The following is a 25,573-nucleotide window of genomic DNA, read 5'->3' as shown; positions in this document are numbered from 1 at the left end:
TCAAACGTGATCCATTTTCTTTTTGCCGTATAAGATCTAGAGAAAACAGATCATAAAAATAGCGCCCATTACATGAGCTGGAAAGTGAAAACATCTCTGTTTTTACTACAAATATTTACACACAAAATAATAATAATGATAACAGAGGAGTGATGGCCCTTGATGTATTCCACTCTCCGTAAACTCCCATTCACATTTGGCAACAGATATAAGTATATGAGCTGTAAGGGTTTTCAAGACATGTCTTGTTCATTTGGCCCTTGAATGGTGGCAACGTGATAATAGACCCACAAGAATCAAGTTACGGGAGGGAACAATGCTCTGCAAGATAGATCATTGGAACGATATAAGGATGACTTGACTGAAATCTTACTGTCTTCCAATTTACAAAGTTGACTACGTCTGGCTCAATCTTGGATTGAATCCACATGCTCTTCGTCTCTGGACATGGACAGCACAAGCTAGCATTATTTCATTCACTGTAACACAAACAGGCTCAGCAAAGTAAATCAATTGCTCCAAGTTATTAGTGTTAAAGTGAGTGAAGCAATGTGAGCTTGTACGGTCACTCTGAACTAGAGCATCATGAGAATTATGACTATAGAATTATCACAGTACAGACAAACACCTACATGTGTAATTACCTTCTTGAGGTTTAAAAAATGCTCATAAAAAATGTGATCATGAACTTCTTGAATTGCTTGCTCATACCCACAATCCCATGCACGGCACCTTCAACTATTCTCTTTTAAAATCTCTTTACTTTAATGCTGATAATTGCTGTCCTTTACCTGGCAGTCGTATATGCTTCCTAAGACATCGCCGATGTCATCTAGCAATTGCAGATCATAACCATTCTGCTGTCTTGAATCACACCATAATGACTCAACAGCAAACTGTCCCATCTTCCAAAACTAAAATATCACATCAAAAATAAAAATATCAAGAAAAGATTTTTTTTTTGAAGAGAGGTAGATAACACCAAACCAACAGCAATTAATTCTTCTTTCATTCCCTGACCATCGTGATGAGCATCCAGAGATATTGAATCCTTGTCATGGTATCGATCCCAGTTATACACAGAGGTGAACACAGTCAAAATTGAATATCATCACTAATTCATGATCATACTATACACAGTCAAACATGCAGTCAACTAACATACAGCAAAATTACTTGAATGGTTAGCAGGCAATGCAGCTATATTTCGGTCTACCCCAATTCCTATGCAGGGGTCGTCCGGCCGAAATTCCTTGCCGGGCGGCAGCGGATGATTGTTGTTTAGCGGCGGTGAAGGTGGCGGCGACGGCGTGCTGGGCGGATGTTGGGACCCTTGTGGCATTTGCGCCATTTGTTCAGGCGTGATGTACGGATCGGCTGCATTGTGGTTGGTGGTCTTTGGACCATCAGTCTTTTGTAGAGGCAGCACGTCTTGATGAGCAATATACCCGTTTGCTCTGACTTTTGGGAGTCCACTGGGTATGTGCTTGTTAGGGCTCGAAATGCTCTCAGGCAAATCATTCTTATGATCACTTTTTGGATCTGCTAAACTTGGTTGCTTTTGAGGGAGAGATTGTAACTCTGCTTCTGTGATGTAGCCTGAGGGGTTCTTCACGGGGGTGCTCTGTAAATCTGCAGGAGTAACTGCTTCCTTTGATACATACCCAGAATCTACTGGTACATGAGGGTCTGGCTTTGTGAAAGACGGATCCACTTTCTGAGGCCGATGATGTGGGACAGAGCTAGAAGGCGATTCTGCTAATCCAAGTGTGCTATAAGCTTCTCCATCTGTCAACGAGGAGTCACTCCCGCTCTGAGATTTGGAGTCTGCAAGGTTCTTGTGATCGCATTTCAGGTCTTTCTTGGGCATATCTGGGCTCACATGCTTGACAGGCGGGGGTGGTTTTGTGACTGGAGGGGAAGTGACATATCCTGATAGATCTGTCTTGGAGACCGGGTTAGGGTGGTTTCCAGGAGAGAGAGCAGTGGCGACAATGAACTCTTGTGGAGGTTGGATGCGACCGCCCATGGAAACACTTGGCAAACTCATAGCCAATCCTTTGCTCTCTTGGTTGTTGGTTTCATCCCTCGGTTCAGTCTGCCTGGGTGTCCTCCCTCCTCTTGATTCTGTTGGTGATTGATTGGAGGAATCAGCCAACTGGGAGTAGTCGTTGTCTGTCTCGGAGCCTTGGGACAGACGTGCATATGCCAAGGGATCTTCAGATGGCAACGTTTCTACGCTAGTGATTGGAGTCAGGCCACTCATACCCAGTCGGTGGTAGCTAACCGTTGATTGGCTTCCAAAGGAAGCCTCACTCCTCTGGTCAGAGAGACCTCGGATTGGAGCTGGTGGTGTTGCACTGGCCTGTAGAGGGACCTGAGACAGCTGGGAATATCCCTCACTGCCATCGCTCATATACTGAGCCGCTGCTTCCTTGGATAACATCGGGGTTGAGCAATCTGCACCGTCAACCTCAGCGATGCGGGAGTAGGTCACTGAACCATCGCAGTCAGCTCCAAACACGGTGTCTTCCTCCTCGTAGTCATCGCTCATGATGCGCATCATGTGCTTTGCAGGTGCTGAGGCCTTATCCTCGTCACTCTCGCTGTTACTACGGCTTCCGGTATTCTCTTGGACATATCGCAATTCATCATTGAATCCGTCCATATCATGGATACCCTGGTCTGTGCTGCTATTTGTACTAGTACTCTCCTTAGAAGATAATCTGTCATACGGCAGTAGGAGATTGGTAGAGGAACTGGCCGGACGAAGAGTGTCAAACTTCTCCCCCTCGGTACGCACGCTTAGAAGACGGCCCTGCATCTGGAACTTTTCATCCTGCAAAAGCACAAATAGATTACAAAGTGGGATTACAAAGTGCTGATTTCTTTTATCATCTAACAGTTATTCATATTGTTTCTGCAATCCTATACCCTACAATGCATGTGTCACATTTAAACTATATAGGGCAGAATTCCTTTAATCTAATGAAATATAATTCAAAAGTCAAATAACTCGCATTTGGATAATAGATGAACTCATTTTTAAGAGGCTCTTCTGGACAAAAATCAATTGAGGCATAGAGGAACTGGTTTAGATTTTAGCAGCAGAGCTACTGGTTGGGATATGGGGATAATCTATAGTGTAATCCCCTCCCACTTGCATAGCACAACATCATGTTGCTATGTCCATGCATACAAGTCACTAGAAAGATGGAAAAACTTGAAATATTGTTGATAGACTTGAAATGTTCCTGATATTCTTGAAATGTTACTGACCTTCCAATGTCTTTATTTCACCCCCCTAAATTAACATGAATAGCATATAATCATAGCAAGGTTTATCATCAATTCATCCAGGATGATTTGACTTACATTGTGATTAAGAACAGCTTCAATGAAGTATGGATCCGGTGCTGGCTTGAAGAGATCTGACTGCTTCACCCAAATCAAGAAACAGAAGGCGATGATGACAACGAAACTTGGAAGGAGGATGGCAAGCACAATGGTGACCACAGGCACTGTTGTGAAAGGGACAAAACAAACACAAAATTTGGCAAATGATGTAGCAGAAATTTGTACGCAATGTAATTGGAACTGGCACCTGATGCAACTGAAGTTTGCAACATATTTGACTAGAATTTGTATTTGATACAACTAAAATTGGCAATTAATTGCATCTGAAATTTGCAAGCGATGCGGCTGAAATTTGCAACCAATTCAAATGATTTGCCATCAGTGCAACTAAAATTGGCAATTAATTGCAATTAAAATTTGCAACCGATGCAACTGATATTTTCAATGGATTCGCTAATTTTTTTTATCGATGCAATTAAAATCAGCAAACGATTGCAAATAAGTTTCACGCAACACCCATATAGATAGCAGAAGAACAATAATACAAACACAGAACAGACTCCAATCAAAACCATGCACGGAAAATGGGACAATCTTTTCAAGGTACTAAGAGAAAATCCTCACCTTTATGTAAATTGCAGACTTCGAAAAGATGAGCGAGGGACATGGTTCCAGCCAGGGGGATGCTATCGACCTCGTTCACCGCAAAGACCTCAAAGTTGAAGAAGGTGGCCCCATCCACCAGATCACAGTCTATCTGAATGGTGGCAGAGGGTATCAGGAGTGGTTCTGTTTCCATCCATTCAACATCACTGTCTGCGGGTCGGTAGCGCACCATGTAATAGTCTATAGGTCCGTTAGGTACCTCTGGTCTATCCCAAGTAACTATCACAGTGTCTTGCGTCTCAAGGTGAACATCAACATTAGTAACCATTAACGGAGCTGTGGAATATAAAAAAAAATGCTTTGAAGATCAGAATTCAGTTCTATAAAAACATGACATTTAGGTCGTGTGTTTTTTCGTAATACATGCATTAGATAGCACAGCAATTTTGAATACTTTTGTTTCGTAATTTTGTCATTACTTTAGAAAATTTATGAAATACTTCTAGCAAATTTCTTGAAATTGCTGTTCTGTCCGGACAAGCCATTGATCCGGACTGTATATCAGATACCCTGAGCAAATGAAATTGTGATGTATACCTGTAATCCAAGCTACAAAGGGGAAGTTACGAACTGATGCACAGGTTAAAGATTTGATCCCCGGTCTTTCCCATGGTGATGCTAAAAGTTCGGCCACAGATGTAAATAATCCTATCCGAATGGTACAAGTCTGTGCTATCTAAATTTCACACGCAAAACTTCAAATTCTTACTTACCACCGATATCTGTCGTGACGCGTGTAGTAGCAGGCAGACTGCAGGCTAGGGATGGATCAGCATTGCTGCAAGCTTGAACGTCAATGGTGTAATTCACATATCCATTCACTACCAAGGTTGCTGAATTGACATCCACAGACTGTACCTCATCATTGTACTTGATGATGTAGTTCTTGAAGTCTCCATTCATCTGCTCTGGTGCTTCCCAAACCAGTTGGATCACACTGTCATTGGAGAAGGTCAGGAGAAGGTCGCGAGGAGGACTGGGCACTGCAGGTAAAGAGAGATCGGTGGAGATATTAGCTAGTATTATAAAATATCAACAAAAAAATGATGCTATTACAAATTAGAATAGGTCTTCATCTTCAAAGTGAAAGAAACAATAAATAGACATACTTATTATGTGTATATATATACAATAACAATGGGTAAACAAAATGCAGAACATTAACAAAATATAAAAAAAGTGAAGGGACAAAAAAAGGCTCAAAGTTGTACCTAAGTTAAGAACCCCGTTACAAAACATCCCCAAGAGACCCAAAATTTATCAAATCTGATACTGATTATTTTTTTCAAGTGAAGTGAAGAATACAGAGGAAACCTACTTCCTTGGCTGGTCTTGGCTTTCTTTAGACTTGAAGGAGGCCCTCTGGCGGCAGACGTAGAGGCAGCGATCCTTACCACATACTCCGTGAACGGCTTCAATCCCGATATAGTTTCTGACAAGGGAAGAGGGCTACCAGTCACATTGAGTTCCTGCTGCGTTCCATCTGAAAGAGGAATAGGTAAAGGATGCAAATACTTTATAATACGACCATGTTTAGAAAGTACTGCATATGATTATCATTTTACAGTAAAAGTATGCAATATACAGTAACGGTGTATAGAATAATGGATAGCTCCTCTTTAATGCTTAATTACTTCAATCAGAACTTTCATGATGAAACCCTGCCTTTGTCTTACACACAGTAATTAAAAGTCAACACTAATAAAATGCTGGAGAAAAATATCAAAAGGACATTGGGATGAGCAACATTCCAATCATAAAGAAATAAGCAAACAACCTTATGGCTTTTGATTTTGTTACCACCCACTAGTTAAGACAAAAACACACACATCATGAATATGTCAAAAGTGTTTCAAATATACACAGTACAACACAACCATGACTTACCAGCGCAATGGGAGCCTGTTGCCAAGGAAACGGTAATGGGGGAATCCTGTTCTTGTGCTGGATCTAGAGGGCAGTAGATAATGGTGTAGAATTGAATCTCTCCATTCCGTTGGTTGACTGGTACCTCCTCCCAGCTCACAAGAAGTTGATCAGGGTTGGTTGGTACTGGGCTCACTCGCAAGGCCAGAGGTGACCCTGATGGACCTGGGGAAAAAAAAACAGAATCATATAATCCATAACTACAACAGCAACTGCGGCTACAACTCCAACTGCAACTACAAATTTACAACTACAGCTACAACTGCAGGTACAATTACAACTATACGTACAGCTACAACAGCAACTGCGGCTACAACTCCGACTGCAACTACAGCTAACATTACAACTACAACTACAATTGCAACTGCGGCTACAACTGCAACTGCAGGTACAATTACAACTAAACATACAGCTACAACTGCAACTGTCGCTACATATCCAACTGCAACTACAGCTACAATTACAACTACAGCTGCAACTGTCACTGCGGCTACAACTGCAACTGCAGGTACAATTACAACTAAACATACAGCTACAACTGCAACTGTCGCTACATATCCAACTGCAACTACAGCTACAATTACAACTATAGCTGCAACTGTCACTACAACTCCAACTGCAACTAAAGCTACAATTACAACTACAGCTACAACTGCAACTGCAGATACAATTACAACTATACGTACAGCTACAACAGCAACTGCGGCTACAACTCCAACTGCAACTACAGCTAACATTACAACTACAACTACAATTGCAACTGCGGCTACAACTGCAACTGCAAGTACAATTACAACTAAACATACAGCTACAACTGCAACTGTCGCTACATACCCAACTGCAACTACAATTACAACTACAGCTGCAACTGTCACTGCGGCTACAACTGCAACTGCAGGTACAATTACAACTAAACATACAGCTACAACTGCAACTGTCGCTACATATCCAACTGCAACTACAGCTACAATTACAACTACAGCTGCAACTGTCACTACAACTCCAACTGCAACTAAAGCTACAATTACAACTACAGCTACAACTGCAACTGCAGATACAATTACAACTATACGTACAGCTACAACAGCAACTGCGGCTACAACTCCAACTGCAACTACAGCTAACATTACAACTACAATTGCAACTGCGGCTACAACTACAACTGCAGGTACAATTACAACTAAACATACAGCTACAACTGCAACTGTCGCTACATATCCAACTGCAACTACAGCTACAATTACAACTACAGCTGCAACTGTCACTACAACTCCAACTGCAACTAAAGCTACAATTACAACTACAGCTATAGCTACAACTGCAGCTACAATTACAACTACAATTGTCACTACAAATCCAACTGCAACTACAGCTACAATTACAACTACAGCTACAACTGCAACTACAGCTACAATTACAATTACAACTACAGCTACAACTGCAATTGTCCCTACAACTCCAACTGCAACTACAGCTACAATTACAACTACAGCTACAACTGCAGCTAAAATTACAAATTATAACTACAACTACAACAATAATAATAATATAATGTGTTTCATATTCACATTTCTAAGTACTGGCGTTAATATAATCCCACCTTTAGTATGGCAGTAATGATAAAGAGCTCATGCATTCAAAGAAATTACTTTCTCACAAACACCAATTTTTATTCACCTGTGTGAGGTGCTACAAAATCAGACATGAAAGCATGGATGTCTGAGATAGTAAGGTTAGTGAGGAAAAGAAAATATAAAGGGAGAAAGATAAAATAACAGAGGGAGAGAGATATTGCGAGAGGGAGAAACACATCCAGAATAAGACGATGGCAAGAGAAAGGATAGAGAAAGGATAGAGAAAGAGAGAAGTCGAGAGAGGAATAGACTAACATTGTAAACTTACCAGACTGTGATGTCGTGACAAAGACAGCAGCTCCTGAACTAGGACCTCGTTTGTTGACAGTCTTCACCGATACCCGATATGACGTATATGCCTCTAGATTGGTGATCTCATGACTGGATTCTGTTGGCGGAACCTCCGCACTCATCCTGAAAAGAGTAACGAGGCGTCTTGAGTCGAAATTATGATCTATCCCAAACACTTGGGAAGCTTTACAGTTAAGGTGATTCACACTTAAAGCTTTATCTTTATAAATTATGATGACATGGAGCAATATGAGTATGAACATGAATAGTTCCTTAATTGAACATATCCATTTATATTGTGTATAGGGCACTGTATACCGAAATAAGGCCGTTCTGAGGCCCGGACCATGTTTGGAGTTAAAGGATCTATACCAGAGCTGCCAACCTGAACAAGAACATTTCAGTATTTTCAAGGCTGAAAATCAGTATTTTGGTGAGGAAATTAGGATTTTCACAGGAATACCATAGGACAACACATAAACTGAAACTTAAGAAATCAGTATTTTGCATGAAACCATCAGTATTCTTCACTATTTTCAGTACTAAATACGGAAAATCAGTACTAGTTGGCAGCTATACCCAACAAGAATCCATTAGGATGGTGTTATTAGAAAAAAACCAAGTTGCTTACATTCCACTGTGATCACTGGTTTTAAACCACTCCAGTTCGTATCGAAGAACATGTCCTGTGATCCTGCTTGGTGGTACCCATGAAACTTGGAGCGAACTGGCCGTCTTCGTCACCACCCTCAGATCTTCTGGTTTGTCAGGAACTGTATTGATATAAAAGAAAGAAGCGAATGTTGGATAAACACTGCCTCTGCTTGTTTCCTTTCATATTTGCATGTGTAGGAAGGTTGTAGAACAGTCTTACAACAATCATTTGCTCTTGTGACCAGCTTTAGAACTCAGCTGAAAAAATCTTCAAGATTGCTTGTAACTAGAAATTATATTCATCTTTCTCAGTTGGGACCATAAACAGCATTTATGGTGGGTTTTATTATTCAGTTTCATGCCTTTCATTAGGCAAATACACACTGGTGCAATACAATATCCATGATTTCATTTGTTTGGATTAATCAATTAGACTGAAAGCCATACTCAATCCTGCTTTGGATTGGATTCATTTATACTTAAAGATAAATTCCAGTTCTGGTAACAATCTCAAAATGACTTTTGACAGAATCTAATATAATGACCACCCAAGCCTCTGTTTGTATGAATAAAAATATGTGCCAAAGGATTCTGGAAGAAATTGTGTAATTGCTGAGCAATAAGCAAAATAAGCGCGGATTCAGTCACTTCCGTCGCGTCTTTATTCCAGCAATGATAATACACTGTGTTGGCGATCTTCAGTGTGATCATATTTCAGCTTAGATTTTACGATTTCACAAAGTTCAGTTTATGTAACTGTACCAGATGTAGATCCATGATGATATAGTCATACTTAACCTTGGTTTTACAGACTTTCTCACGAAATTAGTGTTTTACTACAACTACTATCAATTAGCTTTAAAGCCATACCTCATCTATGGCCCATTAGAACATAACTGGCCTTTTATAAAGTATCTAAGAATAACAGAATTCACTATGCAAAGGAGTAATACTATACACATGGTACAGATCATGCACCAAAAAATGACGTATCTCATAATTTATGTTAAATTATACTAAGAACCGGGTGAATGCTTTTCTACCGTTATGCTCAGTATTCTATCCAAATTAAGAAAAAAAATCCCAGTATATTATTCACTTCATGTTGAATAAAGTCCGTTTCACAAAGCATGTTTTCAATTACTATTTCGGAAAATCTTGAACAAATATGGGATTGGCCAATCAAAAAGCATAATTTCAGTAGCTTATCACAGTTGTTTGCACTTTGCCATTAATGATTATCTTTGTGAAACAGGTTCCATAGTGGGAGTGAATGACTCACCTGTGGTTTCATCTTGAAGGGTTGTCTGACCTCTGTTGACCCCGGGGCCGACATCGTTGTAAGGCGTCACATACACAGTTAACCTCTTAAATCTATCAAGATCTGTTGAAAGACAACAAATTAATGATAAGGAAATTAATACACTGATGAGGCTAAAGATGTACTAAATAAAGAGACTGGCAGAGTATGTATCATTGAATTGCACAACTCAATATGAATGATATTCTTCTTGTGGAAGTTGTGGGAGAGATGAAGAAAAAATATGAGTTATGAAATTCTTCTTGTATTAAGTTGGAATGTACAGAAAATGATCTGTAACGATGTATTGTACTTAAAAACATCTTCATATTCATATTACAACTTATAAACGGCTGAAAATTTTGTGTGTGGTCCCATACATTTATTTCTGTGTATAGTGTTGGTAACTCTTGGCAGAAATGCATCAAGTTATGGTCATTCTGTTGAGTTCAAGAAGAGAAGCATATGTCTAGCAGGGTCCAACTTTTAGAAGCAATATAAACAACTTTCCCAGTGAATTCTAAATTCAAACTTAATTTAAACTCACAACCAGAAGCAAACATAAATCTTTGTGAACCATTGATTTTTCAGGTGGTTGGTTACACAAAGCTGCAATAGGCTCTTTTTACCAGAGCATTGGTCTTATATTGTCCATAAAATGCTACTACTGCTGCCAGTAATGTTTAAAATGAAAATGATGGTGGTGATGGTGACAAGATGATTTTGACAGTGATTATCTAAGGAGAATAATCATGAACAAATAAAAGGTTTTCTAAAAAATAGATGTTTAGTATGTGACCTTCTCAACCTTGAGATTAATCTTTACTTTAATAGCCTGCTTGAATGATTTTCTGCTGTCTTAACAATGAACAAACTTTCCTTATCTCAAATTAATAAAATAATGAAGTCTTTATTTCACCAAGCAGAAAAATTGATTCATCTAAAAAGGAATCCTTAGAACCATGAAAGTAACTGAGAATCAAACAAAATCTTGAAGAAACAAAAAAAATTGCATCAAACTTCAAGTATAAAACCATGCATCAATAAACATATGTATATAAAAATAAAAAAAATCAATTAAAAAAAAAGATATTCTAGAAAATATGGTGAAAAATACCATCAAAATATTGACATATATAGAAGGGAGACAGAGAACTTAAATAATATAATACAATATTTTTTTCTATCATGTACATGGAAGGAAACTCCGCTTCCTTTGAAGAAAAATTATTAGCTACAGGTCTAGGTTAAAATTTACCATGACAATCAATAGTCTTCCAAAAATCTATACTCAAAGTGAAAGCATGTGCAAAATATTAACATAGTGGGCTGGTGCTTGAAAGATAATAATTAGAAAAATACAGAGAATTGCAGATCTAATAGTTTAAAAAAGATAAATTGTGCTTGATAACATGATAAGTCTGATAAAATAATAAAATCAACACTGCTTGCACAAACATTTGATTGTATATAGTTCATTCACATGTTGGTTATCATAAACAACCTTGAATTTTAAATAGTAAATTTCCACTATAAATTGAACTTGGAATTCTGCCCATATTATTATAATTTTATATCACTTTATATTGAGCAGGGCATCAATATTCAGCAGGGCATCAATGCTATAAAATCACGAATATTATCACTTTAACCCACCATCAATACTTTCATATAATCATATTCTTTGCAGATGATACAAAATTATTAAAAAAAAAAGCTAAATTCCATGCTGTAAAATCCAACTATAAGAGGAGAATAGAAGGAAAACATAAAATTACTTTTTATTTGGCAAATTCCAAATAAAGCATGAATTCATGTAAAATGTTTTTCTGTAATAAAATAAATAATTAATATCCTAGAAGGTAAACAAAATATAAGGGTGTCAAGATAATAACATGAAAGTGAAGTCTAAAGTGTGCCAGAAGTAATGGAATCATTATCGCTGAAACGATAAAGGGTGATTGAATTCATAAGGAAAGAAGAAATCTCAAACAAGTTAAATAATATGCGCTTGGGGGAAACTGTCCCGAAAGCTTTACTTACTGGTCAGGTTTGCACGTACATCGTGTGCACTGGAGGGTTGACTTATTTCTAAACATTGTAGAATATATTAAAGTGTTTTAACATGTAAGCTACATGGTGTAAGTTAGATCAGAGTATGAAACTATTTGGCCCTACCATACAATCACTTGAATTGTAAATGAAAACAAGTCAACTGGATTGGACACACATACACATGTGATGCCAATCCTGGGGTGATGTTTTTTTTCCTTTCAAAGGTTGGGTGGCATTCTATCAGAGCTTTTCCGATTCACAGAGGATCCAGGAAAAGATAGCATCTCCATGCTACTTTTAGGAGACTGCTCCCCTAGTTTCTTGAGAAGTTCATGGTTTGAAAGTTAAACCTCCTCAAAAAGAGATCTATAAACCCATTAACTAAAGTATCCCATAAATGTTAAAGGTCAAGTCCATCCAAGAAAAATGTTGATTTCAATCTATAGAGAAAATCAAGCTCGCATAATACTGAAAATTTTAATCAAAATCAGATGTAAAATGAGAAAGTCAAGAATTATTATTATACAATATTTGATTTTTAACAGATTTGACAATAAGCATCCTCATGCTACTTTGAGACTGCTCCCCTAGTTTATTGAGAAGTTCATGGTTTGAAAGTTAACTGTATGGAAGTGCTCCAGGGTCAAGAAACAAACGGGACAGAGATATGAGAAAGGAAACTAATGACAAAGGGGAAAGGGTAGAACAACGGGATTGGGAGGATAGACAATAATTGCTCACAGTAAGCGCCCATAACACAAAGTTTAGCGATCATCATGGAGCATTTTTTTATGATTGATTGCATTGACTACAATGTACAATCAATCGTGAAAATCAAGCGTACGATCAATCGCTAACCTTTGTGTTACGGGATCCGCAATCAAAATAAACACAACCAAATATAACAGTATAATTCATTTCTTTTTAAAGCACAGAGGGATGTTTCACTGGGGTTCCAGAGTGACTGAAATTGCTCTTAAATTCCCAGGTGCATGTGGTTTGTAATGCATCGTCACAATGGTCAGGGGGGCCGCTCTGCCGCGCGTTAAGCGATGAGAGATTACATTTACAGATTGTGTGCATGTTGAAACTTGGGCATGTCTTAAAGTCAGACCTGACTATTTGTGAAACACCCCTGCCTTAATTAAAATTCATTCCAGATATTTTTATTCTTGGGGGAGGGGGGGGGTGTGAATGCATTACTTGAATATCAACTTAATAAAATCATCATTTCTAGACCTAACTTCCTTGTTGCTTTGTGAAAATTTACACAAATATCTCAATTTCAGTTTATCTTGACAGCTGAAAAGTATACAACCTATTAAACTGCAATGTAAATTAATCATATTTCTCTAATAATATCCACTAATGATACCCAATGTGGATACACATGCGTCTTTTTGTCTTCACATACCTTTCAAATGAAACAAGTCGTTGGTAGTAAGTTTGTACTGCACAACTCCACCAGTCTCGTTGTGCACTGATACATTGTACCCAAAGTTTGGACCTCGGTATTCAATCACTGGTATCGCCTAGAAATTCAGAAAAAAAGATATAAATAAAAATTGAAAACAGTAACAACAAAAATTTACAGATAATTTTCATATAGCAAACATTAACATAATTCAAACCTGCAAAGTTTGTATGTTACGACATGGGAATGCACTTCACAGAATTGCACACAAAAATTAAACCTCATATTCAGTGAGAATAAAGACAAATGCCAGTTGTGGTAACAATATAAAATGATTTCATACAAAATGCAATAAAATAAACACCAAAGTGTCTGTGTGAATGAATGAAAAATATATGCCATATGATTCTGGAAGAAATTGCATAATGGCTGAGAAATATGTAAAATAAGCACATCATTTCACCAAAATGTTGGGTATTTTTTCCATGCAATAATAATACACCGTCCCACATGTGCTCATCTGTGTCGGTGATCTTCAGTGCGACAGTTTTTCAGCTTAGATTTCATGATTTTACAAAATTTGGTTTATGTAACTGTACTAGATCTAGATCCACGATGACATAAAGACAGTTAACCTTGGTTCTACAGTCTTTATCATGTAATCAGTGTTTTTTCACATGAAATCCGTGTTTACAGTAACTACTTTCATTAATCTTTTAATTCATCCCGAAAAGAAGCTATTTTTTACCTGCCATCCTACAACGACATCTCGAGTGTATGAGTTGGCATCCCCGTTCACACTAACGACAGTGAGTGAACTCATGGTAGCACCAGGCTCTGTGGATGCAGGGAAAAAAAAACATAAAAAGAATCGTGGATTATTTCACACATTACGATTAGAAATCGAAGAAACTACATGTGAGTATGAGTGTGACCAACAGCTGGAACCAACACACAACTGGATTACAAGAGCACATAGCAACATCAAAATGAAATTGAGATGAATATTCTTACAGGAATTATGTTTATACAGCTTCAAAAATGTGGTAGATTGGGGGATGTTTCACAAAGAGGGGAGGCAAACTAAAATCATGCCTAAATTAAAAACCTATCTGTTCAAATAATTCCCATACATTTCTTTACCCCTTTTCTAATTTTGTTCTCAAGCATTTCACCAGCTCTTAATTGCAGCGCACTAGAATATATGCACATAGTTTCTGCGCTATATAAATCAGTATATATTATTATCATTATATTATTTTTAAGGGCCAAAGGGCACGTGATATTTAATGCGTAACCTTGTGTGGACAATAAGCAACATCTGACCAGTGTGGTGATGTTATATACACCACATGCCAATGGGAATCAAAGAATGATTTCTAGTCAGGCTCAAATCTTTGTGAAACACCCCCCAGGGGCCTGTTTCATAAAGAGTTTATGGTAACATTATGGAAACTACCATGGTAACAGGGCTCAGCAGCCAATCAGAATCAAGGTTTCCATGGCAGTTGCCATAATGACATGGTTGTAGTTGTGGGTCTTTAGGACCCCAGACATGTATTTCAAGTCGATGGGCTATTACTTCATCATACCTTCGGCCATGGTTACTACTTCGATGGGCTCAGACCAGGTACCAAATGGGTTTCCATCATAATGGTCAACCAGGACATCGTAGGCACAACTGACCCGGACAAAGTAAGTCGTATAAGGGTCAAGGGCTGAGATGATGTATTCCGTGTCGGTTCTGATACTATCCAAAGACACCTAAAATGAATGAATAAAACAGATATTATTAACAATCAAAGGGAAGGATAGCTCCACTGCTATAGCAGGGCTTTTGTGTCCATGTAACTGGGATTTGATAACAAGTTCTAGTGCCTTTGATAAGATATATGTACTTATACTTACAACCAGGGTCCCTTCTTACAAAGAAATGCAACTGATCCGATCACCCACAACTAAGGAAAGCCAGCCACGCTAACATCTGAAATGCATGTTTGTTCCAAAGAATTTCTAGATATGATGACTCATACCTTTATCATTGTATTGACAATTCAATGTGCTTGCTCTTTGTTTACAAAGGACATTGTGCAAATTTCCGGTAGGAAAAATTATGTCAGTAATGGATATCCATATAATTGAGGTTGATTGGATCAATCACAACTTTTTGAAAGATGGGACCAAAGTCTCTCAAAGAAACTTCGGCTGCCAGTTCTCTGATTACTTACTTTAAAATTTTGTCATGTTTTCTTAGCAGTCAACACCAAAATTTCTCACCTGAAGTTGAGACAATGGACTAGAGGCGTAATAATCGATGGCTTAAACGGTATCATCTTTTAACCTAGCTCTGTCAACAGCCTTTTTCACAATTTCAAAACAAACAACTCACGTATGATCATCGAATGTATCCCGTTTCTCATTTTCTCAATTTTCTGTGTCTTCATTCTGTACGAACACCTATCATAATCACTCTATCACCTATCACTCTTTTAAATTGTCTCTAATTCCAAATTGCTATTTTCTTTTAATTTGAATTAATTGTTATGCCTTGTCTGATTTGTATTCTCATGAATTTTCTGATATTGTTTTCATATTGTTGTTTGTACTTGTGAAATATGTAAAATAATAATCCGCTTTTATATAGCGCTTAATCCATCGGAACGACGTGTCTAAGCGCTTTACAGATATATTATTACCCTGGTCATCGGATTCAATCAGTCATTCCCGCACACAATGTGTGCACATCCTCCACTCCCCGGGGAGTATTCCAGTCAGTCACCTGTGAGGCGCACACAGTACTGGACAAGCTACAATGACTTTCACATCCTACCGGGTACCCATTTAGCACCTGGGTCGAGAGTGGCAAAGTGTGGATTAACGCCTTGCCAAAGGACGCCAGACCGCGGTGGGATTCGAACACACGACCCTCTGTTTACAAGGCGAGAGTCAGAACCACTACACCACGGCTCCTCCTCCTGTACTTGTGAAATATGTAAAATAAAGTCAAATCAAATTTGTGAAAATATGTAAAATAAAGTCAAATCAAATCATGTGATTTTAAAAAATCAGAATAATCGTCATCCATAACTCATCTACTTACATTTAGCCATCCTTCCCCTTCTTTTCGGTACTGCAACCAGTAGTGCAACCCATAGGCAAGGCCGGTTCTGTGCCAATCAGAAGGTTGCTCCCAAGACATGGCAATCTTGCGTCGCTCGTTGATCTCTGCTCTTACATTCCCTGGAGGGTTTGGCCGAACTACAAGTGAAAGATCAAGATACGATTGAGTGATTAGTAAATGTATCAGGTTAATGAGACAGGATAACAGTTATTTAAATTTTCAAGTGAATTTAAGGGATGCGGTTCAAAAAAATTTCACTCCAAATCCATCATTTTCTTTAAATGATAAAATTATCTTGAACTACTGTGTCATCTTTTTGCAACTGCTGAAATAGTAAAAGCTCTAAAAAGCAACTCTTTTCAATATTAACAGGATTTTTTTTGGGGGGGATAAGTATAGACTATGGCATTGCAGAAATGATACTTTCAAGTCTAGAAGAAAACATTGTGGATTGGGGAGGGAAGAATGAACAGAAATGAAATGGACGCCATCCATCCATTCACAGTCAAGGAAAGATAATATTATCAGCTGATGAGAGGATATCAAAACAAAATAAAAGAATGTTTAAAAAGTGCAAGAGCAGTGAAGCATGTCATGAAACTAAGAGTCAGTGACTTTCACTGACTATTGTTATAAGCCACTGAAATCCTTGCATCTGATTGGCTAAGAGTAAATAAGTTATTTAAAATCATTGACAAAACTTTTCATGAATGCTCCTAAAGTTATGCAGATGAAGTTGTGGAGAAACGCTATCCTCAGCTCCGAATGAAATAGAGGTATGCAGACATTAGGGTTCACAGAGCTTGGCCATTGATCATAGGGCTGTGTATTATTGCATACTACATAATGATGCAATCAATCATGCAAATCAGCTGCTCGATCAATAGTTTTGCTCGGAAACGACTCACAACTCTCTCACTAAAATATTTGGAATGCACCATGCAGGATAAAAACAGCCATAGGACCCTGCAACATAAAGGTTTGCAGTGAATTGAAAGAACCATTTTGATTGGTTAATGGTCAGAGTTTTGAAAAGAGTGCACATTGAACAAAGATCGTGATTGGTTATTTAGGGATTGATTGTAAACCTTTGTGTTATGGTCTTACCTTCTGAGTGTGGATCAAATAGTCTATTCAAATGTGAGGTACTATTGCCAAGGGGATTTTCGCTCACGACAAATATTTCTGTTTGGAAGGGATCGTCGGTAACTCGGCAAAAGTTGTTCTCTCGTTCAGGATTGCAGGGCAGAATTTCTCTGTTTCCATTGACATAGGGTCTGTAACATGACAACAAAGAAAACATGCATGTTGTTTCGTTTGTTTGCAACTTTTAGTTACTCCACTGCAGTATTGCCATGGAGTACAAAAAAGTCTCAAACAGAACATTGCTGCACCACACACAGAGATAAAAACATTTGAATGCGAATAAATTCATGCCGTACTGTAGCTCGTACTTGCTTAATTAACCCTAATTTAAATGAGCTATTTCAGACCAGGATAGAGGGGGGGGTCAATTCGACCACCTTTCAGATCTTGGCTGCTGATTGCACAATCACCACGAAAATTTACACGCGCATACATCCGGATGTATACTAAAATACTGTATAGTAAAATTTTCAAAAAATTAATTTCATATATTTTTCAATTAATTAATTATACTAACAAGCATATGAAATGTGGTTTTTGTGCATGATTCTGCCTTTAACTCACTTATATAGGTAACAGAAAGCTCATGTTTTGGGGTGAAAAGTGGGAATCGCTTCAAATCAGCACCACTTGTAATGTGATTAGATTATCTGGATCATCAGTAGTATGCATGTATATCGAAAATTAAAAGGGAAAAATGACTGAATTTAAATGAAATGAGTTGATTTATTGACTGAGTTGAATATAAATAAAATCCAATGAATTGAAATGAATTATAATATTTCTCCTTACCCTTGATAGTACAAGGTATCTACAGTCTTAAGATTGGTCGGGCGGCCATCCTCCCACTCACACCAGTATTCATTGATGTTGGTAGTGTAACAGTTTAAATTCTCCACTGGCTCCGGTGGTACTACATAAAAAAAAAAACATGTAAAGTTACATTCTTTCAATGTATTATTTCCAACCCCCCCCCCTTTCTCAACAATAAAAATAAAGGAATCATGTATCACTGAATTTGTGAAATTATTAAATCCCTTGAGACAGTTAAATCTCTGTCTTATCCATTTATAAACAAAAAAGAAAAACAGTTCTTGGCACTACGATTCTCTTTCAAACTCTTGTGTTTTTTAAATTCCACAGTGCCCTGAAATACATATATTCATTGCTCAAATGAGGGCGCTATATCAATGCACCACATCTGAACTATCTTACATTACATAAAGAACATAATCATCAACGCATACTCACATCCCACGTGCACTGTGGCTGATGCCTCTAAAAAATCGAAAAAGCTATCGCCGGGGAAGGAACAGTAGTATGTGCCTTTGTCCTCGAAGACAGCTTCTTGGATGTGAAGACGGGCGACCGTGTCGTTAAGCACAGAGTGGGGATGGTGGTCTATGGCTTTGTCATAGTCTTTGATCCAGACGACGTCAGCTGCTGTTCGGTTGGTGCTGTCAATGTCAATGACACAGTGGATAGTGTGGTTGTCACCCCTATGCAGAATCGCAAAGTCTTCTAAGACAGTAGCTGCAACAAAAGAAATACATTCATTACCTGAAGGCCTGACTCGTAACAAACGTTTTTTTAAAGGTAAATGCTAGTTTTGGTAACAATATCAAAATGAGTTCGTACAGGATCCAATGAAATGACCACCAAAGTGTCTGTTTGTATAAATAAAGAATATGTACCAAGGATTCTGGAAGAAATTGTGTAATTGCTGAGAAATCAGCAAATAAGCAGAGGATTCGGGTAGAGCGTCGGGCCCGAAATTCGAAGCAATAATTATACACTGTCCCACGTGCGCTTATCTGCGTTGGGGATCTTCAATCTGAACATTTTTCAGCGTAGATTTCAAAATTTCACAAAGTTAAGTTTATGTAACTGTACCAGATCTAGATCCTCGATGATATACTGACAATTAGCCTTGTTTTACAGACTTTCTCATGAAATCAATGTTTACTGCAACTACTGGAATTTCTCTTTAAACAGAATTATGATAGCAAAGTTACCATAGTGGTAACTCTTCATGACACTGGATAAAACCTAATCGAAAGACATACATGTAAACTCACAAGGAAATTATATTTACCTGTAACCCTGACATTAAACGAAAATACATACACAAACCTTAAACAAGACCTAACCTTACCCACAAAAACCTCCCCAAAAATGATCTATAAACCAATTCTTAACCAAAGTATTCCATGAACATTAAAGGTCAAGTCCACCCAAGAAAAATGTTGATTTCAATCAATAGAGAAAATCAAACTAATATAATGCTGAAAGTTTCATCAAAATCGGATGTAAAATAAGAAAGTTTAGACGTTTGAAAGTTTCACTTATTTTTCACTTAACAGTGATATGCACAACTCAGTGACATGCAAATTAGACAGTCGATGTCCTTTACTCACTATTTCTTTTGTTTTTTATTGCTTGAATCAAACAATCTTTGATTTTTAACAGATTTGACAATAAGGACCAACTTGACTGAACCATAATATTATTACACAATGCTAATTCCACATGTTCAGGGAGGAATAAATCATTGTTTCACTTGACAATGAGGGGAAAATTAGAATATTTCCTATTTCACATAATAAAATACAAAAGAAACAGTGAGTGGATGATTTTATCAGTCTCCTCATTTGCAAACTGACCAGAATGTGCACATAAATGTTTTTTTTTAAATTACCGTAAGTAATGGTGTATTAACCGCACCTTTTTCTCGGCGGGATAGAAGCAAAAGTCGGGGGTGCGGTTTATACACGGTGACGGGTCTGAGCCAGCCCGCCGTAACCCCTCCCGTACATGTACGATGTCTGCCAGTTCACAACACATCGAGTGGCCGAGCGTAGCCGCCCAGGCAATGTTGTTTAGAGGGGTATGAGCCGCGGGTAATGGGAAGCGATTATTACGATCTTAATTAAATATTGTCCATAACAAACGCACCCACCTTCATGACACTAATTTTGACTTTATTCTCGATTCAAAGTAGTGAAGTTCCCTGGCTAATTTAAAAGAGTAAAAGAGACGCCAAGGCTCGGTAATATTGTACCGCTGAGCGAGAGATGAGTGAGCTTAGAGATTGCGTTGTAATGTGGTTATAGTGCGACGTAGCTGGCGCTATTCAAAGTCCCGTTTCACGCCAGCTTTTTTTTCTCCTTCCTGTTTGCTTTTCATAAGATACCATGTAAACCACGCACGAGAGAGACGGCACGAAGCCGTAAAAAACAACTGGAAAAAATGTCAATTTCTTTGTTTCTTGAACCTTCCTGTAATCCCGTATCCAAAATTCATGCTAAGACATCAAATTTCTGAAAGTGATAGTGAGGTTGTGATGCAAGAAATGTGAATGTTTCTTCCTCCTAAGCTGGGAAAGATAAGATGTACTGGCATGACTAGTACTGTATCGTAGTTTGCAGTGTAATGGCAGTGCTGTGTGTGTGTGTACACTGTGACTGTGAGGTGAGTGTGTAAGTTGCCAATATTGTCGGGACCGTTCTTTCTTTCTAACATTTGTAGATGAATTGATCAAGAACAGCAGATTTCCGCATACCGGTAATCTCTTTGGATACTTTGAAATCTTAAAAACATAGATTTTGTTTCTTTGTACCTCAAATATGCATGCAAATGTGAGAAGATTTTTTTTTTTTTTTGTCCAAAGTTGGGGGTGCGGTTAATACAAGGGTGCGGTTAATACACCGTTACTTACGGTAAGCGAAACTTTAAAATGTCATAACTTTGTCATTTTTTATCGGATTTTGATGAAATTTTCAGTGTTATGCATGTTGGATTTATCTCTTTTTCTTCAAATAAACTTGTCTTGGGGGTGGACTTGTCCTTTGAATACAAACCAAGTGCATGTCTAAAGGAATGTGTAATAATTCCTGCTTTCTTGACTCTGAACGATAGATGTCTGCAAATTTCAGAGTCGAGAAAGAAGGGAATATTCCTTGTTTTCCTGGCATGTTCCAACTTGATCATAATCTTGTCAAGGAAATATAAATGGACAATTATATTCGGACATCTCATGGATGTTAAGATGTGAAATGTACCTCTACAGGTCTAACAATCATGATTTCAGCAGTCATTAGAACAGTGCTCAGTCAAATGTTATGACTCTGATATAACATAAACCTAACATGCAGCTTACAGAGATGCTAACTGATAGCTCAAAAAAATCCTGAAAACCCAGGCCGGGGGTCCAGGGGCCCGCCCAGGGCCCCTGGCGGGGCCGGGGTCAAGGGCGCGCGGGCAAAGCCCCCTGAAGCCGGAACGTTTTCTTATTCTATAGAGGGCTGAAATCATTAATCTACAGTAGTACATAACAAATAATTAATGACATAATAAACTTCATATCATAGGCAAGAAAGGTGCTCAAAAAAAAAAAATCATGTAACCCGTACTCATTACGGTACGGGTTAACCTGATGCTGGTTAATATGCTGCGGCCAATGGGTGCGACTCGGGACGGGTGTATGTAGCAGCTGGGGTGCCCTTTTTCACTCACTGTACCGTAAGGGCACTAGTATTCAACCCGTTTGGAGATTTTCCTCAAATATATAGAAACATAGAATTTACCTGAATTTCAGACCCGTCTTATTTCTAAGAGCAAATGCTGGTTATTCTTTTTCCGTTATTTTTTTCTTCAACCAGTCGACTGTGTGCGCGGGCGATCGAATTATACGGCGACGGTTTTTTGCACTAGTATTCAACCCGTCTGCACTAGTATTCAACCTAGCGATGAAAGATGGTCCTGTCTCTCAATCTGCCCTTGTCCCATCCGACTATGGACTAGACCATTTGAGATGAGACCAAACAGGGAATTAATCAAAGCCAGAGACTTACATAGATCTAGATCTAATTTACCAATATAAACCCTTCTGAGATTTGCTATCTATCCTCACTAGGTTGAATACTAGTGCAATTCAGTGCAAAAGGCCATCGGCACATAATTCGATCCTACGCGCATACAGTCGACAGATTGATAAAGAAAATACCGACAACAGATTACCCAGGAAATAACAAAGGTATGAAATTAAGATAGTTTCCATATTTCTAAATATTTTTGGAAATATGTCAAAATCTTTGAATTATGCCGGGTTGAATACTAGTGCCCTTACGGTACTCATCAACAAGACAATCCTATACTATTGAAAATCCATAAATCACAATTTCTATCAAAATGATGGATAGTTCACACATATGAATTGATGAATACGCACCAGAGAACACATATTTCATGGTAGCAAATAAGTTTTCAGCTGAAATCCCGCGGCAGACAACCAATCACTCACGCAGCAGCAGGCAATTGCAGCCACACCGGGCCGTGCTTCGAGCGGTTCTACCGGCCGATCGCCCGACTGGGATAGCGCTGACACCCGTATCCCTGCAGGGTATAGGGCGGCGTTTGCAACTGCTACAATGTATTGCTCGCGCGTACCGTGCAAGTACAGTGCAGCTAAACTTCATGCTGCGCACAACGCTAATAATTTTCCGTCTGCGCAAATTGGCCATCCAAAATTGAAATTGCGCTCTCCGTAGCGAACTCCGTGACAAGATTTGGAGGGGAAATTTTTACGGATTTCACTTTGACAATCGATTTTTTTTTCCGGAATATTTTTCAGCAAAGGAAAAAATCCGGAATTCCGGAAAAATCCGGAAAATTAGCAACTCTGAGCTTAAAGTCACAACTTAATACAATGTGAAATTCTACAGAGTAAGCCCAACCATGAGCAAGCCCGACCATCAACAAAGCCAGGTCCTAACATTATGATGTAACCTACCTGTTATTGCACCAGAGACTGAGATGAGGGCACACAAGCAGATACAGGTTATCCAGTCAGAATGCGCCATCTTGCTTTAGCCTTCCCTACATCGGTCACAGAAGGGCTGCAACCAGTCCCCCTCCTCCGGTTCCTCCTTCTTCCCCCTCTTTGATCTGGGATCACTAGATCTCGACTTCGAACTGTCTCCCTCTCTCAATGACCTTTGACCTCGGCCCTAAAAGGTCGGGGTGAGACCTTCAGATTGCACGCTGACTGTGTCACACCTTCAGAAATGAGTAGCAACCTGGATAATGACACAGAATAAATATACATATAACACCGGGCGGAATACAAGAGACAGCAATCATAGAATGGTACTAATAACAGTCAAAGTTCTAGAATACAAGTATAATCATAATAGTAGATGTACAGTACATGTTCATGTACATGTAGTAGTGGTGGGGGCTGTGGGGACACAGTAGTAGTGGATGTATTGTGTTACATTAAGGCATGGTCACACCACCCGAGCGTTGTTGGAGCGGTCGTGGAGCGGAGAGAAAAAAATCATCACCGCTCGCTACCCTTCACCATTTTCGATTTCGATTGTTTTTTTTATGTTTTCGATTTTTGTTTTCGATTTTTTCCCCCAATTTTGTGAGCGAAATTCGACTCTCTTTCCCTTCCGCTCCACGACCGCTCCAACAACGCTCAGGCGGTGTGACCAGGCCTTTAAACACATGTTCACAAGCTTTATGAAGTAGAACACTAGAAGCAGCAGCAATAACAAACTGAAATACTTACCATGATAATTCATTTAATAGCCCAATCTACTTCCAATCAAGTCAAAAAAAAGTTTATAACCCAAGAAAATCAATATATCATCTCCCTATTAGAAGACTCAAACAAGTCAACCAGGACATACACTAGGCAGGCTTAGAAATCAATCATCAAGCTCATGCTAAATTTCATTAAAGAGGTTCTGGCAAAGATGCTCATACTTGATTTTGTTGCAATATGTAGTCTAGGAAATACAATTATTTTCGGATAGACCAATAAAGAACCAGGATGACGGTTTCTGAAAGTAAGAAAATTTTATATATAAATATATATATATTTATATATATAAATATATAGGCCTACATTTATATATATTATATATATAGAAAGCTGGAATTCATAAAACTGAATATGGTGTATGCTTTATAAATCTGAATTCTCTGAAAGATAAAAAATCTTCCAGCATTTCCTGATACTTAATAAAGAAAATACCGATAGTTGTACTGAAGTGGATTTCCAAGTATTTTCTTTTACACTACAACTACAAGTACTCCTGTACACATACTGATGCGTTCTAGGGCTGTGGCAGCCCAGATTTTGCGAGGTTACCAATTCCCTTCAATGATTTACAAGATGAGCCCTGAATACTCTACCTCATTCATCAAGTGTCGCCATGTGAGAAGACATGGGGACAACACATTTGATATTGCCAAGGTTCAAGCCATGATCGAGTTCAATAACTCCCAACATACTTTTTACAGACCCATTCAAACAATTTCCTTCATGCCACAGTACAGTTACTGTTACACCAGTGAAACCGACCCCCGACCGACTATTAAAGGCTATCATAAAGACATGGCTCGGTTTGGAGTTGGTTTCATTGGAACCACTGTGGCACAGGCTAGAATAAATATGAGAAACAAATCAAAAGGGAAACAAAGCCATTGCAGGGTTAGCATTCAAGTGCTTTCTACCTTGCAATGATTCCCCCACAATTCAAGCCCACCCAAAACAGTTAAGTAAACTCGGAGTGCATGTACTAGCTCATATAATAATCAAAAAAAGAATCGCAAATCAAAACACACATGTGCACATAATAACAAGGTCACTGCAGTGTGATAGCAATGATTCTCCCTCGATTCAAGCCAACCCACTTGACCCAGGAAGTACTATGTGTTTTAAATGTAGGTCAAACTGGTGTATGAATGTGTTTTAACTGGAAGAAAATTTGTTGTAAAACCATGATCAGAATCTCTGCCGCAGGCCTATATTCAAGATATTGATAACAATTGCCGACATGGGTCTTTAGAATCATCTTTCAAAAAAGGCATCTTTTAGCATTCCATGCCCACATATAAAAGACAATTATTAAAAAAAAAAAATAATAAAATCCGGGGGGGGGGGCAACTTACATTGACGAGTGGATACCATGCGCGACCAAAAAAAACACTCAAAAAGG

The 25,573-nt window shown here is 38.5% G+C and overlaps 1 protein-coding gene across 2 annotated transcripts in view; it reads right to left on the bottom strand.

Annotated features, from left to right (window-relative positions):
- Positions 1-520: 520 nt before the first annotated feature.
- Positions 521-25,573, bottom strand: part of LOC121423432 (protein sidekick-2-like) — an 86,589-nt gene continuing 61,536 nt past the window's right edge. For both annotated transcript variants that reach the window (XM_041618767.1, XM_041618768.1), the window contains exons 4-20: positions 23,356-23,641; positions 18,816-19,097; positions 18,357-18,477; positions 17,526-17,695; positions 16,398-16,555; positions 14,890-15,061; positions 14,046-14,134; positions 13,298-13,415; positions 9,811-9,912; positions 8,506-8,647; positions 7,852-7,997; positions 5,911-6,114; positions 5,342-5,506; positions 4,737-5,006; positions 3,982-4,299; positions 3,376-3,521; positions 521-2,839 (exon numbers count right to left, since the gene is read on the bottom strand). In XM_041618767.1, the coding sequence (XP_041474701.1) occupies positions 1,157-2,839; positions 3,376-3,521; positions 3,982-4,299; positions 4,737-5,006; positions 5,342-5,506; positions 5,911-6,114; positions 7,852-7,997; positions 8,506-8,647; positions 9,811-9,912; positions 13,298-13,415; positions 14,046-14,134; positions 14,890-15,061; positions 16,398-16,555; positions 17,526-17,695; positions 18,357-18,477; positions 18,816-19,097; positions 23,356-23,425 (4,356 nt within the window). In that variant the 5' untranslated portion in view covers positions 23,426-23,641 and the 3' untranslated portion in view covers positions 521-1,156. The remainder of the gene's footprint in view (positions 2,840-3,375; positions 3,522-3,981; positions 4,300-4,736; positions 5,007-5,341; positions 5,507-5,910; positions 6,115-7,851; positions 7,998-8,505; positions 8,648-9,810; positions 9,913-13,297; positions 13,416-14,045; positions 14,135-14,889; positions 15,062-16,397; positions 16,556-17,525; positions 17,696-18,356; positions 18,478-18,815; positions 19,098-23,355; positions 23,642-25,573) is intronic.

Source organism: Lytechinus variegatus, chromosome 11 (assembly GCF_018143015.1).
Source record: "Lytechinus variegatus isolate NC3 chromosome 11, Lvar_3.0, whole genome shotgun sequence".
Classification (NCBI taxonomy): domain Eukaryota; kingdom Metazoa; phylum Echinodermata; class Echinoidea; order Temnopleuroida; family Toxopneustidae; genus Lytechinus; species Lytechinus variegatus.
The sequence above is the reverse complement of the archived record's forward strand: the minus strand, read 5'-3'. Positions and strand labels throughout refer to the sequence as shown.